The sequence below is a fragment of the Mytilus californianus genome, unplaced genomic scaffold (assembly GCF_021869535.1).
Source record: "Mytilus californianus isolate M0D057914Y unplaced genomic scaffold, xbMytCali1.0.p SCAF_11, whole genome shotgun sequence".
In the NCBI taxonomy this organism is placed as follows: domain Eukaryota; kingdom Metazoa; phylum Mollusca; class Bivalvia; order Mytilida; family Mytilidae; genus Mytilus; species Mytilus californianus.
In genome coordinates, this window is record NW_026262593.1 from 8,697,484 (window position 1) to 8,711,938 (window position 14,455).

The 14,455-nt window shown below is 30.7% G+C and overlaps 2 protein-coding genes across 5 annotated transcripts in view; one reads left to right on the forward strand and one right to left on the reverse strand.

The window, feature by feature from the left end:
• LOC127719498 (tyrosine-protein phosphatase non-receptor type 11-like) overlaps nt 1-14,455 on the reverse strand; it is a 50,264-nt gene that overhangs the window by 32,396 nt on the left and 3,413 nt on the right. For 2 of the 4 annotated variants that reach the window (XM_052225646.1, XM_052225645.1), the window contains exon 1: nt 4,364-4,596. The exons of 1 other annotated variant lie outside the window; for it this stretch is intronic. In XM_052225646.1, coding sequence (XP_052081606.1) covers nt 4,364-4,443 — 80 coding nt within the window. In that variant the 5' untranslated portion in view covers nt 4,444-4,596. Of the gene's footprint in view, nt 1-430; nt 555-4,363; nt 4,597-14,455 lie in introns of those variants that run through there. One more of the 4 variants, XM_052225647.1, reaches the window with a different exon arrangement.
• LOC127719500 (uncharacterized) overlaps nt 4,902-14,455 on the forward strand; it is a 39,663-nt gene continuing 30,109 nt past the window's right edge. The window contains exon 1 of the mRNA XM_052225649.1: nt 4,902-5,147. The gene's annotated coding sequence lies outside the window, so the exon portion shown is untranslated. The remainder of the gene's footprint in view (nt 5,148-14,455) is intronic.

The following is a 14,455-nucleotide window of genomic DNA, read 5'->3' on the forward strand; positions in this document are numbered from 1 at the left end:
GTTCTAATAACAAATTCTTAATAAGCTAATATATATATATGATATTTGTGAAATCAGGAAAAAGATGCTGTATAAATACATGCATATTTTAACAATTTCATTCATGTATAAAATTAAAATTTGCACATGAATAGAAAGTAGATATCTAAAAACTTCTTGCAGGCTTTACTGAATAAGTAATTCATAAAAGTATACAATTTCTTAAAATTTTTTAATGCAATAGTCACTTTGTGTTAAAATCTCACCATTGTCGATGTTAAAATCACTTCCAAAATATACACATAGTACTTGTAACATGTCAATAAACAGGGAAGTAAGAATAATCAAGTCAACAGTGCCTTCTACCACAGACATTTTTTTTTCAAATTTAATGTAAAAAAAAGATTCAAAAATACAAAATCTGTGGAAATATATGAATTTAAATACCCACTTTTTTTGTTCCACCATCCTGGCAATCTTAGATGACCTGTGTGTGGACATTTTGAGAGCAGGAAGTTATAACACTGTTTTTGAACTAGACAATTTAAACCTAGATCATTTAAATATACAGTACTCCACTTATATGAGAGGTATCAGAAAGGGAAATTTCAATCATGTACTATTCAACTTCAATATCAAAGAGCAAACATAACCTGTATACAATGCACACTGTGAATGTACACCTATATGTTATATATTTACACATATGCATGTACTTTGGTCGGGTTGTTGTCTCTTTGACATATTCCCCATTTCCATTCTCAATTTTAATGATGACTTATCTGCATGAAAATAAAAAAAGATTTTATGAACATAACTTGGTAAACAAAACATTAAATCGAATAAAAATAAATGGGGAATGTGTCCATGGGACACAGATGATGCCCCCGCTTGCATATAACTTTATAGAGGGACATAACCCTAGAACTGTAAAAGTGACGCTACCCAAATTTGTACTTGATCTGAGTTTTGTGGTAATAAGCATTGTTTATAAGTTTCATAGCATTAAGTTGAGGCAAACTTAAGTTAATGAACAGAAACGTAAAATTCAGCAATTTTTCCATTTGTAAAGGGGCATAACTCTAGAACGGTAAAAGTGACGCCACACAAATTCAAACTTGATCTGTGTTTTGTGGTAATAAGCATTGTGCATAAATTTCATAACATTTGGTTGAGGCAAACTAAAAGTTAGAGAACAGAAACGAGAAATTCAGCAATTTTTCCATTTGTAAAGGGGCATAACTCTAGAACAGTGAAAGTGATGTAATAATGTGTAATAATGTGTATAAGCTTCATAGCATTTGGTTGAGGCAAACAATTTTGGGACGTACAAGGGTAAAACTTAATGTCCCCTCCACTACGGCGGGGGCATAAAAAACCCTTATACAAAGCCAATACAACTGAGAGTCAAAAATAAAAATAACCATGTAAGAGAGAGAATGATCACAATATTATGTCATTTGTCAGTACCATTATGAAGTATGATCTATTGTCACTTATTTTACTGATAAAATCAATTTAGACTTTGATAGTAAGTGTAGTAGGGATTTTACTCTATCTATATATATACCTTCACATACAGGTTCATGTTCATAGAAAGTTTTAACTTTAACCTCTCAAAATTGAATTCTAAATGGAATTAAATAAAGTCTTTGGATTTATCCAGATATAATATATGTATGGGAGTTTGGAAGTAAGGAGTTGATTTGGTGAGTAACATTCTGCCAGGCTAAGAAATTCCTAAATGCAATTAAATAAAATAGTCTACTGAGTCTGACAGTGCATCCTCAGGGGTCTCCGGCACGGCTGAGAACAGGCCCTCTTCCTGAGTTGTGACAGAAAACACTTACAGGAAGTGGATAAAAAAAAACATACAACGCCATTATAAAATTGACAACTGCACCAAGTGAGCAAGATATTTAGCACATGGTACCCCCTTCCACCTCCCCCACCTACCAAAGATAAGCTAATGCTATAAATACTAATATTTATATTTATATTTTTCCTATATCATGTATATCATCATAGGGCTCATTAAAAGCAATTCAATCTACAGATACTGACAATACAGTATAAGCCCTCATACATATCCCTCTTGAGATTGTTCATAGTGTTTCAGTAATTCTACTGGGAGTATATTTATCTGTATTTATTATATATATATAAATTAAAATTAATTTTCTTCCTGTTCCTTATCTCTAACTATCAATATAAGGTAAACTTGACAAAGGCCAATTTACTTTGGGCTGTAAATAATTATTTACTGTAGATAACAAGAAATTTCACCTGTACAAAATATAAATGTCAATACATTATAGGGTTGTTGTAGAGGCAGGCGGTCTTAATACATTGTTCGTGTTTACACAAGACTATACATTAGAAATATCTTCCTCTTAGACATTATCATAAATACTTGTAAATTCTATTAAAGTGTGCAAAAACTCTCAATTCTAACTGGTTGATGATTGGTGAGCTCTACCCATATTCCCCATATCCCACCCTGAATTAATTTGGCATTTTCCCACAATTAGAAGAATTTTTTATGCTTAGTTCTATTTTGCATAAAAAAACAGTAATTTATAATGGGAGAATAACTTCCAACATTTATGAAAATCAGCAATGAGTGAATTTTGATGATACATTTTTATCTGCAAAACTTTCCAAGAGGACACTAGTACTATGTGGGGACTAGAACTAGCAAATTTGGTTTTTTTCAAGAAGTTTTTTCTTATAAGTCAATGATTGGACCTTGCAATGATAAGTAATCTTTTAATCTTCTTCTTCCCTGTTTAGGGATTACCACTTAACATCCACTTTTCTTGACCTATTTGGCTTATTAATAAGGCCAACAATTTGCAAATCATTATAATGAGAACGGCCAATACACGACATTTATGATTTAAGGACAACAGCTGGCAGCTTATTTCCTTTATAAATACTAAGGGCATTCCTTTGTTCCACAATGACAGTCATCTTTGATGACAGACAGGGTAACTTCCTTGTTTGTTTGTAGGTGCCAGCTACCTTGGCTATTTAATGATAGTCAGGTTATTGGTGGAGGAAGCAGGAGTACCAAGTGAGAACCACCAGCCTTCAGCAGAAACAAACTTAAGCAATCCTTTCAATTAAGAACAGAGTTGAACACAGGTTTCAGAAAACTTTAGGACAATTATAGTATATAATTCAGAAGATTTATGGCAGTTAGAGAATAAGTACCAGGGATACTGAGTACTCTGTCTCAAGGATGATTTTGTTGACACTGGGACAAAAATTCACAACCATGATTAATCATATCCACTGCTTGATCAACCAAAGTATATAACTTTTATACCAAAACTTAGGTATACTTATTACTTCTGTAGGAAACTTCATATTAAACAACCTATATCTTTATGAGGTTCTGCAGCTGGATAAGGGGTCCTTTATTTCTTTATTCTTTAAGACCATCTTTCTATATTCTATATTTTAGTACCCCATTATTCTCCAACATGTCCAATCTTTATTTATTCTGCACTTTTTGCCCACTTTTCTCTATTCTGTAAACCCCATCCAGACTCTCTTTCAGTAATGCTTCTGACTTGGTCATATTTTAAAGATTTCATACATTCTAGATATGCTCTGAGGTAATCACTATTTCATTACATGGACAGAGTGACTGGAGAGTGACAGATACAGCAATGTTGTTTTATTGGAAAGTAGTAATCTTAGTTATACTCAGTGATCATTCCAGACTGCCTACCTGCAAACATGGGTACTATTTTTTTGTTGTTGGTCCAACTGTTACTAGTAACATAGAAATTGACAAAGATGACCCTCATGCCTTATCAATAATGTATGATTGGCATTTGTTTCATAAAATACAATTTAAGGTTTTCATTTTATCTAAATTGTTTCTAGAGTCATTGACAGTACCCTTGATATAAAATCTTTTTGAAATACAATAGCTCCTTAACACTTCATGTACAGTGCTTGTTTTCTCTCTTTTTGAAAATTCAGGACAACTGCTTTATTTTGTGTATAAATGCAGGAGAATTACTGTAAATATTTAGTGCTATAGCTGTGTAACTAATTTTTAGTAAAAATTGACAATTCTACTTGTTAATCAAAACATGTCTTTTTAATGATACAGAGCTACTCAGAATCAGTTAATATGTAATTTTAGAAACCCATACCTATTTCCAACACCTAAATGAACAGATGACTGATTAAACAGAGAAACCCAATGATACTTTTGACCCCTAAAACTCGTTACTAACTGTACTCGACATAAGGAACACTTTACTGTTTATAATAAGTAAGTTTTATGTGAAGTTTAAATGAGTCACTTGTCAAAACAATGAACAAGATGAACACTTGTATTATAAGAATTATTACAATGTCTTACCTTCTTTGTTGGATAATTCTCGATATCCTGCCTTTGGCTTCATCAGTTATCCTATCTACAACCTTGCCACTAGCTGACATGTTAACAGTGTTAACTTTTAACGTTAAGTTTATATTTTAGAGATGTTGTTTTCCAGTGATCACGCTCATTTCCTTTGATTATCCATAAAGAGGAAACTTGCTTATAGACAAACACTTCAGGATCATTATGACTTATTTCCCCTTTCAAAAAATTGTATAAAAATTAAAAATTTGTACACAAAGTTTGATTGAATTGAAGATTATATGTTCAGTACAAAGATAAAGGCAAACCAGGCATTTAACATTTTATTTCCTGGTCTTTTCATGGTAAGAAAATCAGGTAACAATGTATCAATATTTGCATAGTCGTTAAATTCTCATTTTGATTTCATTTATTTTTACAATTATAATATTGTCATTTCTTTTCATTCCTGTCCAGCATTTCAAAGATATGTACATGTATCAATTGATTGTCAACCTTTTAGAATTCCACGATTTCACAAAATAAACTTTTCTGCCTCAGACTCTATTCATAACAAGCAATGCAGGTATATCCCATTAAATGCACATCCATGACATCTAACTACCTATAACATGTATTAGTACTTTTTCTATAATGTTGAAGTTTAAACTTTAACATTTAACAATAGGCAAACTGAAAGTAAGGATGGATGGAAAATAGATAAATCCCAATACACAGATGTACATGTGGCCAATACACAACGTAATAAATTTAACACAGTCAGCATATAAGTAATTTCAAGGTAAGTAGTATCTAAATTTATGTAGATATATAATTATGTAAGTAATAAAATCCAGGTAAGCTTTGTCAAATTGCATTAAATCCTTCAAGTATTATCCAAATCAATTAACTATAAGAAATCTAATTTCACAATTTATAATAAACAAATCCCAAAATTTTTTTAAAATAGACATCTAAACAAATTCAACAGGAAGTAAATGTATACATTATTGTCATAAGTACATTGTACAAGTATACAAAATCACAGTTCAATAAGCTAGGACAATATCAAACAAGCTGAGAAGATTTAAATCTCTCAACTTCATGACTACATAACAATTTCATACCTCTTAATATGCAAGTCTATTATCTTTAATGTGTAAACTTGTTACCATTACAATTGGGCGGTTATCATTTCCTATTATTATTATGTGAAAAATGGATAAATAAGGAAACAAATATATACTTTCCATCTAACCTCCAAAAAACTGACAGATACAAGAATTCAGCAGTCACTTTCCTCAAAATAAGCACAAAACATCGCAAGTCAATAATTTTACCTCACTGAATACATGTGACCTTCTGAATCAATTTACCCCCCCCCCGCGATGGAAATTGGTTACACATATTCTAGGCCTGTTCAGCTATTTAAAGGAAAAGAATGTCAACATTGAAAGTGAAACATAAGGGTGAACCCTTTGGTTGACTGATTTTGATCCACAAAAAATCATTCTTACAGTCTGCACCTTCAGCCACTAGTCAGATGCCCCAGACTAGTAAAATTTTATTCGGACTAGTTAAGGTATTTGCAAATATCTGTTTAGACACATAAGAAAATTGTTTGAATATTGGTCTTCGGACTATTAGTTGAAAAAGATTTTAGTGCAGATTGTTCTTATACAGGTAAAAACGATGATTAACATATTTTCTAACCTCAAATATGAAATCAAACAGACCTAGACAAATCTAATTGTATGTGCTTACTATCTATTTATATTTATACTTAAGTTTATATCAGTTTATATGATCGTTAGCAGTCTTCAAAGGTCATCTTGATGATTAATGAGATGGCATCTAGACTGAAATACACACAAATGCTGATACATATTATTGAGTCCATGCATTCTCAATTGTTTATTTTAGACTTTTTGTAATTTGGATATACTTTTTAGTATATTATAAATCAAATATAAGAATTTGAGTCAAATCGGTGAACATAAATTTGACAGCTAATGCCCCTTTAAGATCCTTTATATAATAATAAGTATATATAAACCAGTATATATCTATGTATACATCAATACAGTCAATTGAACCCATTTGCAACATCAGACGAGAAATTTCAAAGGCAGATTTTTTACCCAAACAATTTCAAAATGATCATAAATTTTTGTGTAAACAGTTAAATCACTATGCCAGTATATGTACGTAGCTTTAATTATTTTCATACAATATAAGATGAAAGTGCCTAAACTCCAGAAAACCAAATTGCAAAAGTTATCAACATGAATTAGGAGATGACCTTTGACTGATTGAAGCACTCTACAGTAGATATGCTTTTTTATTCAACATTCAATAAAACAGGCATTCTGAGAGTATTGCATGGCAATATATAGTCCCCTACCAGTAAAAAAATCATTGTAGTGTACTGGAACAAAATGCTAACTTGATCTATAACTTGTCATGGTGTAAACTATATAACAAATATCAAGTTAATATCTTCAAGCATGACGAAAAAAAGTGTTGAAAACTGGTAATTTAAGTGAATTTTCTTAGTCCAAGGACCATAAAATCATCAGACCGTAACAAAATTCAAACTTCATCTGTAACTTGTCATGATAAAACAATATACCAAATACCAAATCAATATCTTCTAGTACTAAGAAAAAAAGTGTGGAAAACTGATTTGCCGGAATGACGGATGGACAGACAGACAGACAGATGGATGGAGTGCAAACCTAAAGTCCCCTTTGACTTTGTCGGTAGGGGACTAAAAAAATTTAAATAAAAGATTTCAACTTGAGTGGACATTATAAATGGTTGGCTGTCCACACTACATGTATGTGGACAGGTGGAAAAAAACTAATTCTACACACAAGTGACAAATTTTGGTGTAAGCATTATATGATGGAAACCCCAACCCTTTTTTCTCAGTTATTGATATCAAAGTTTCATAGCACCAAAAAGACAACTCAGACAATCACCAAAATTAAACTGAACTTTCTTGAAGTAATCTTCACATTGTGTTAATATTTCATGTAAATGAAACTGGGCTTTCTTCAAGTAGTGGATCATCTGTAAATGTAAACCATGAATTTAAATGTTCAACATAGTATAAATTATCTATGGGCTTGAATGTAGACTTTTGCAAAGATCACGACACGAAATCAAATATTCACGAAAATACAATTTTTCCTCAATCCACAGTATTGTACATGTTGTTGTACAATGTACATCTAAATGTAAAATACTGTGTGAAGTGTAAAGTGAAACATGTTGAAAAACTTCAATTACAGACTGAACCTTAATGCTGACTCTGTGGACAGCACTGAGGACCACAACACAATTTGCCTTACTGTATGTACTTAGAATTTGCTCAGCATTCCTTGAGTTAGCATCGTTTAACATAAAAATTCGTAAGGGTTCTGTTAGGGGTTTAGTATCATACCATCATAACATATACATTGTATGAGAAGAAGATAACCTGTGTCATGCCAACAACTGGTTTTTAAATAAATGTGTTTAGTGCCGATGCAAAGACCCTATAAGTGAATCAATATTAACGCCAAAATATGCAATCTTTAATGACCTGACAACAGTATCGTAACTATATCCCTTCTTAATAATTCTATTTAAAGGTTTTGTTAGCTTCAGAGGTGAATACTGACATTTTTGTGCTTTATAAAGAATATTTCCATAAAAAATTGGATGTGAAATACCTGAACGTATAAGAAGTCTGCATGTTGAGCTATATTTACGAATGATGTCCTTATACCGATGATAAAATTTAGTAAATGTTTTGACTAGTTTGTGATATCGAAAACCCTGGTGTAATAATTTTTCAGTAATACAGAAATTTCTCTCGTTAAAATCTAAAACATTGTTACATACACGAGCGAATCGTACAAGTTGAGATATATAAACACCGTAAGATGGTGACAAGGGAACGTCACCATCTAAAAATGGATAATTAACGATAGGAAATGAAAAATCATCTCTTTTATCATATATTTTAGTATTAAGCTTTCCATTAATGATATAGATATCAAAATCGAGCAAGGGCAGTGGTCATTGTTATTATTAGCTTTATTTAAAGTAAGTTCAACAGGATAAATTTCTTTAGTATACATACTGAAGTCGTCATTATTGAGAGCCAAAATATCATCCAAATATCTAAAAGTATTATTAAATTTGTGTATCAGATGTTGTTTCGATGGGTCTTTGCTGATTTTTGTCATAAATTGTAACTCATAGCAATACAAAAAAAGGTCCGCAATAAGTGGTGCACAGTTAGTCCCCATTGGAATTCCGATAACCTGTCGATATACGGAATCTCCAAAGCGAACAAAAATGTTATCTAGTAAAAATCCAAGGGCATATATAGTATCAAAGCATGTCCAATTGACATAGTTTTTTTGTTTATTGCTACTAAAAAATGACCTAAAAGAGTTTGAACATATATATTCACATTCTGTCTTTTTAAATGCCCATTTAATTAGGTGTGTGAATTTTTTCTTAATGAGAATGTGAGGCAATGTGGTATATAGGGTAGAAAAATCAAAACTTTGAACAGATTCAAAATCACCAATATATGCATGTAATTTATCAAGTACTTCCAACGAGTTCTTGACACTCCAAAAGTAATTAATTCCACTATTTTCGAAGGCCTTATTTGAACAATTTATTATCAGGTTTTTGATTGTACCAAGTGTACTGGTAAGAAGAATAGACAATTTACATGTAGTAGTGGAACAATGGCTTGAAGACAAAATAAATCTATATTTGTAAGGTGTTTTGTGTAGCTTCGGAAGCCAACAAGCTTCTGTCCAAGTTTGGTAGAAATCTAGGATAGTTTAAGAAAGTTATTAAAATATCAAAAACTTTAACCACAGAGTGAATTATGTAGGATCACTATGTCTCTCTTTTGCGACTTTTGTCGCAGGCTCAACAAAAATGGGTCAAAGTCTCAAATGTTTGGGTTGCAATAATTGGGACTACAATTGTTTACAATGTAGAACTTTTCAATTACATGAAGGTTGTAAATTTTGCTGAAAGTATCTAAGTTCTGAAAAATGTGAAAAAATTCTTCTAACAACTCCATAATTGCAGGTGCACAACTTTTACATGTGCATGATGTGTACAATCTTTCTGTGAAGTCTAAGGGATCCTGGTTGATGTAGGAGGAGTTGAAAACTTGTACACTCTTTCATATTATAGCTGAAAATTTCACTAAGTTTGGAAAATATAAGAAATAAATGGAGAATATGTCCATGGGAAACGGATGATGCCCAAACTTGCATATAACATTATAAAGGGGCATAACTCGAGAACGGTAAAAGTGACGCTCCCAAATTCGAAATTGATCTGTATTTTGTGGTAATAAGCATTGTGTAAAAGTTTCATAACATAAAGTCATGAAAGTTAGAGAACAGAAACCAATTTTGGGACGTACGTACTGACAAGGGACTAACACTTAATGACCCCTCCATTGATGGTGGAGGCATAACAATTCCATAATAGAAGATGAACAACTTCAACATATGTGCAATCTTCCAGTGAAGTTTCAGGGGTCTGGTTTGAAAAATGTACAAAAAAGAGTTTGATTAAACAAAACTTGTACCCTCTTTTATCAATTTTGCAGAAAAATGTATTCATTATTTCTTTCAAAAATGATTTAAACCTTTGCTTCAAGGAAGTAAATGTGCATCAAATATATATACAATTTAAATGTATTCAACCTATAAACATGATAAAAGATAAAAGATTCAAAAGATAAGCTTGCTATGATAGAAATGATATTACAGAAAAATAATTGATTTTTTCTTCCTAAAGAATAAACATGATAAAGTGTATAAGGATTTAACCTTTGGAATAACAATAAAGGGGAACACTTATTTAGAAGGAAGTTTCTCACAGGGAAGACTGTACAAGCATGATAAGATATACAGACACATATTTTATTGATTATCCTAAACCTATAGGATTTAAAAAGCAAGTAAAACATCTACATACATGACATATATCTATGTCAAAGAAGGCAATATATATCTTTGTCATAACTCCATGATTATTAATCTATAAATCAAGGATATCTATACATTTGAAAAAAATGGAAATTTCACAAAAAACAAAGACATTTTGACAGGGTTTAACAAACCCAGTAGAATATATTTGTATTGTGATAAAGGAAAAGTGTGAGTGTATTGACATCAAACTCAGATACCATATAACTTATAATAAAACATGTCAATACAGACACATATTTCCTTTTTTAATATCTGATATAATAATATATACAACTGTATATATAAAGATTACAATTAAGCAACATAAAATATACTTTACTTTGTAACTGTGAACAAGTGAGATTACCTACTACTAAGTAAAAGAAGAAAGAACTGTGCCAGAAGTTGAAGAAGGCCTTTAGCAGCTTATTTGTTTGTCATATATTATGATGTGTACTGGTGCAATTACTTTAAAAGTTGATAGAAAATGCAGGAATTAGACAAAGACAAAATTCTAATTTGAACTCAGCTAAAGGATTCCATGTAATTTACAATATTGTGGATTCATTTATTTTCATAGGTACCAATTTTCAAGGATTGATGAAAAATTGTATTTTCCAGGATATTTCACTTGTTAAGCCAAATTCTGCATACACATGATACACGTCTTTAGAAAATTTGTACTTTGTCAAACATTGAAATTGATGGTTTACCATTTACCACAAATTTCGGAATCCCACAAATAATAATGAATCCACAGTATCTTAAATTACAGAAAATTTTACCAAACCTACATTTAACACTAAAGTAAAATTTTCATCTTTCCACTTTAAAAATGCTACATGTAAGTTTGTTTTCATTGCCAATTTTTAACCTACATGTATCTGCCCCCAACCCAACCTGTAGTCCTGATCTGAACAGCCATTTTCAGGTCCAAATACAACAGCCCTCCATACTGTTTCAAAACTGCCAGCCCTAACTGAACTGGGTTGACAGCAAGAAGTCTTAACTTGCAATGCATTGCCCAAATACATGAAATACATGTACCAGTTTTGTTTGTAGATGTAATATTGTGAAAATGGGAGAACTGTACTGTCCTTTTTGGGGTAAAAAATTAAAAAAAAACTGAAAAAAAAACCCAAGCAAAATTAAGTGGGGTAGAAGTATGATTGATTGATTTATGTTTAACACCACTTTCAGCACTATTATTGTGTAATATTTTGTGGTGATTGGGTAGAACTTGAAGTTACTAGTAGAAGTAAATTTGGTGGCAAATAGCTATAGTCAGGGGTATAGACTATAGATTGTAGTTATATCTTATTCTCCTAAATGCATCCATGTACATGCAGGTTATTCAGAAACACAAGGAAGTTTTACATGGCTGACAATCAAAGTGATTGAAATCATTGACGGAAAGACTGGAAGAGTTGTGTGCATAATTTCAAATCATATTCTCAAGTATTGTGATGAATAAAAAAAACTTGATATACCAGTTACTCTTGCATTAAATTCAGAAAGATAATTGTTATGTTTTTCCATTGATATACCGGTTACATGCTTGTCACCCTAAATTTACTTGTAAATGGTTCATGCACTGATTTTTAATATCTTCTTTTTTCAATTAAATAATTTTGATATGATTAGAAATAGAAATCTTTAAAGGAAGGTGTAGTATATTTTTGTTATTGAAGTTTGACTTAATCATGTTAATAATTTACAGAACATGCAGAAAGAGGCATTGAAAATGCACTTTTTCAACAACAAGAATTAAATAACTAATTTTTATTTGAATTGGTGTTCATCATAAAGAAAAAAATTCCTGTTATTCAAAATTTAAATGTACAAATACCTTAAAGTCTTAAATAGCAGTATAATAGGAAATAAACAAATAAATTTTAATTGCAGAAAATTTCCCAGGTTAGAGTTATGCAATTTTGTTCATGGTTTCAAGCAAATCAATGTTAATTGTAACTTAAATCTGGGACATAATGTATTGACTATTCCAAGAAAATTAACTTAAATTATTGACTAATATCAGAAGATTATAACACTGATTTTACAAGTAAAATTGACCTTGCTTGCATTTTTTATACATACACATACATGTATTTTGTTTTTTGTCTTTTCTTTGTAAAAAAAAATGTGTGTCTTTTCAATTCTTAATCAGTCATCTTTCACACATAATTTTATGTACATGTAGTGAAGATCAAAAGTAATTACAGGTACACTAGTGACTACTAAGGTCAAGTGTATTAGTTAGGTTAACAGTGTAATACAATGTGTATTTCAGTTATGTAACACAACAGATATCAGCTGTGGTCAATTAAGATTGGCATTAAAGTGGAGGTGATTCCAAATAATCCAAATAAACTATTGTTTGTAAATAATGACAGCTGTCTATCAAAATGTATTGTATCAGTGCTCTTACTTGCCTAAGGAAGGAATTGAAATAATAGCATTAAAGTAATAAGTCGAAATCAGAATTTTGCCAGTTACAAAGATTAGTTACAAATCAGATAATAAAGTACATAAATATATGGTATGTACAGATTTGCAAATAATTCTAAAAATAAAATATGTCACTAATATTCTAAAAGCCATTATGGATTAATTTTTGAAGTACATTGAAACTGTACATAGAAGTGCTCTTTATATACAAAGGGAAATAATTCAAATATTAATTTGAGCAGTCGCTTGAAGTCAACAGCTCTTTTCCTGTGGGCTAACACATAGAGAAGTTTACTGCTATGATTGATACTGTGTCATGAACAGATGAAACTTGAAATCAGCATTATGAAAATATTTTTTATTTGTGTACATGTAAATACAGCAACAAATTTCCAAAGGAAATAATAAATATAAGACCATTATAATCCATTTTATATTTTATCTTGCAGTTTTTTAAATGGATTTGATCCAATCATAATTTTGATGTTAATTTACAAAATATTTTAGCAAGAAATTGAGGTGAAATTGTAACAAGGCATAGATAATCATGGGTAAAAATTTAAATCTTATCTAACCACACACACATTACTCAATAAGCAGCTGTCTATACCAAATGGTCCGAGGACACAGTTCATCCTTTGATTTTCGTTGTCTACAAATATAGTCCCTAGTGTGGACAGCTTATAACTTGCAAATTTTTTTCATACACTTTCCAAATTTATTTCTTTATATTTTATGCATGAAATATTAAGTATGGGGATGAAATTACATGTTAAAAAAATTTGGGTGATGAATTTCTATGTAAAGAAGTGATTTGGTCCAGTTAAAAAAGGTCAAAATTTAGTATGTCTGAAGCTGTCAAACTGAATTATAGACACCCTTAACATAGAATTGTCCATACATGTATTTTGAGTTAAAAGCTGGTAGACTTTTCTATAATTTTGATATTATTTGTCCCAAAAGTAGTACACTACACCATGTACACTGTAAAAATCTTTTTGACATAAGAGTAGGTGCAATCTTTTTAATTTGAATTTATTGTCTAAAAGAAATACACGAAATAACTGTGTTCTCAGGCCAAAGGACAAGTTAATAAATGTAAAATTTATATATTTACTTAGCCATGTTAGCAAAATTAATGTATTACATGTATATTATGCACTACACTTGCAAATTAATATTATTTAGCTGTAATAAACATCTTTATTACTTTCAATGTCAGTTGAATGCGATATATGGTTCATATGAAATAAGCCAATAGATTTAGTTCTGCTTATTGGTTTGGAATTTTTACACTAGAACGAATCATGTGAATTCATAGCAACTGTCATGCAGTTAGCATTTGTAATTGGTATAAATTATTCTAATATTTATAGCTTTTAGATAGAAATATTATAATTTCAATTAAATCTCATTTTACACTGTAAGTAAGGCTTGGGGTTTTTAATTTGTTGGTTTATAGATACTAAACCCAATTTTTTACGATTTTCAGAATAAAATTTAAAATGTCATACATTTTTTATTCACGCCTATTCTACCAAATTCATTATCCCTGAAATATATTCAGGGCTGCCAAGTCTCACGCAATTAACGTGAGACTCACGCATTTTCATGCATATTTGGCGGCATTTTCCTTTGATCTATTGTTTTTTCTCTT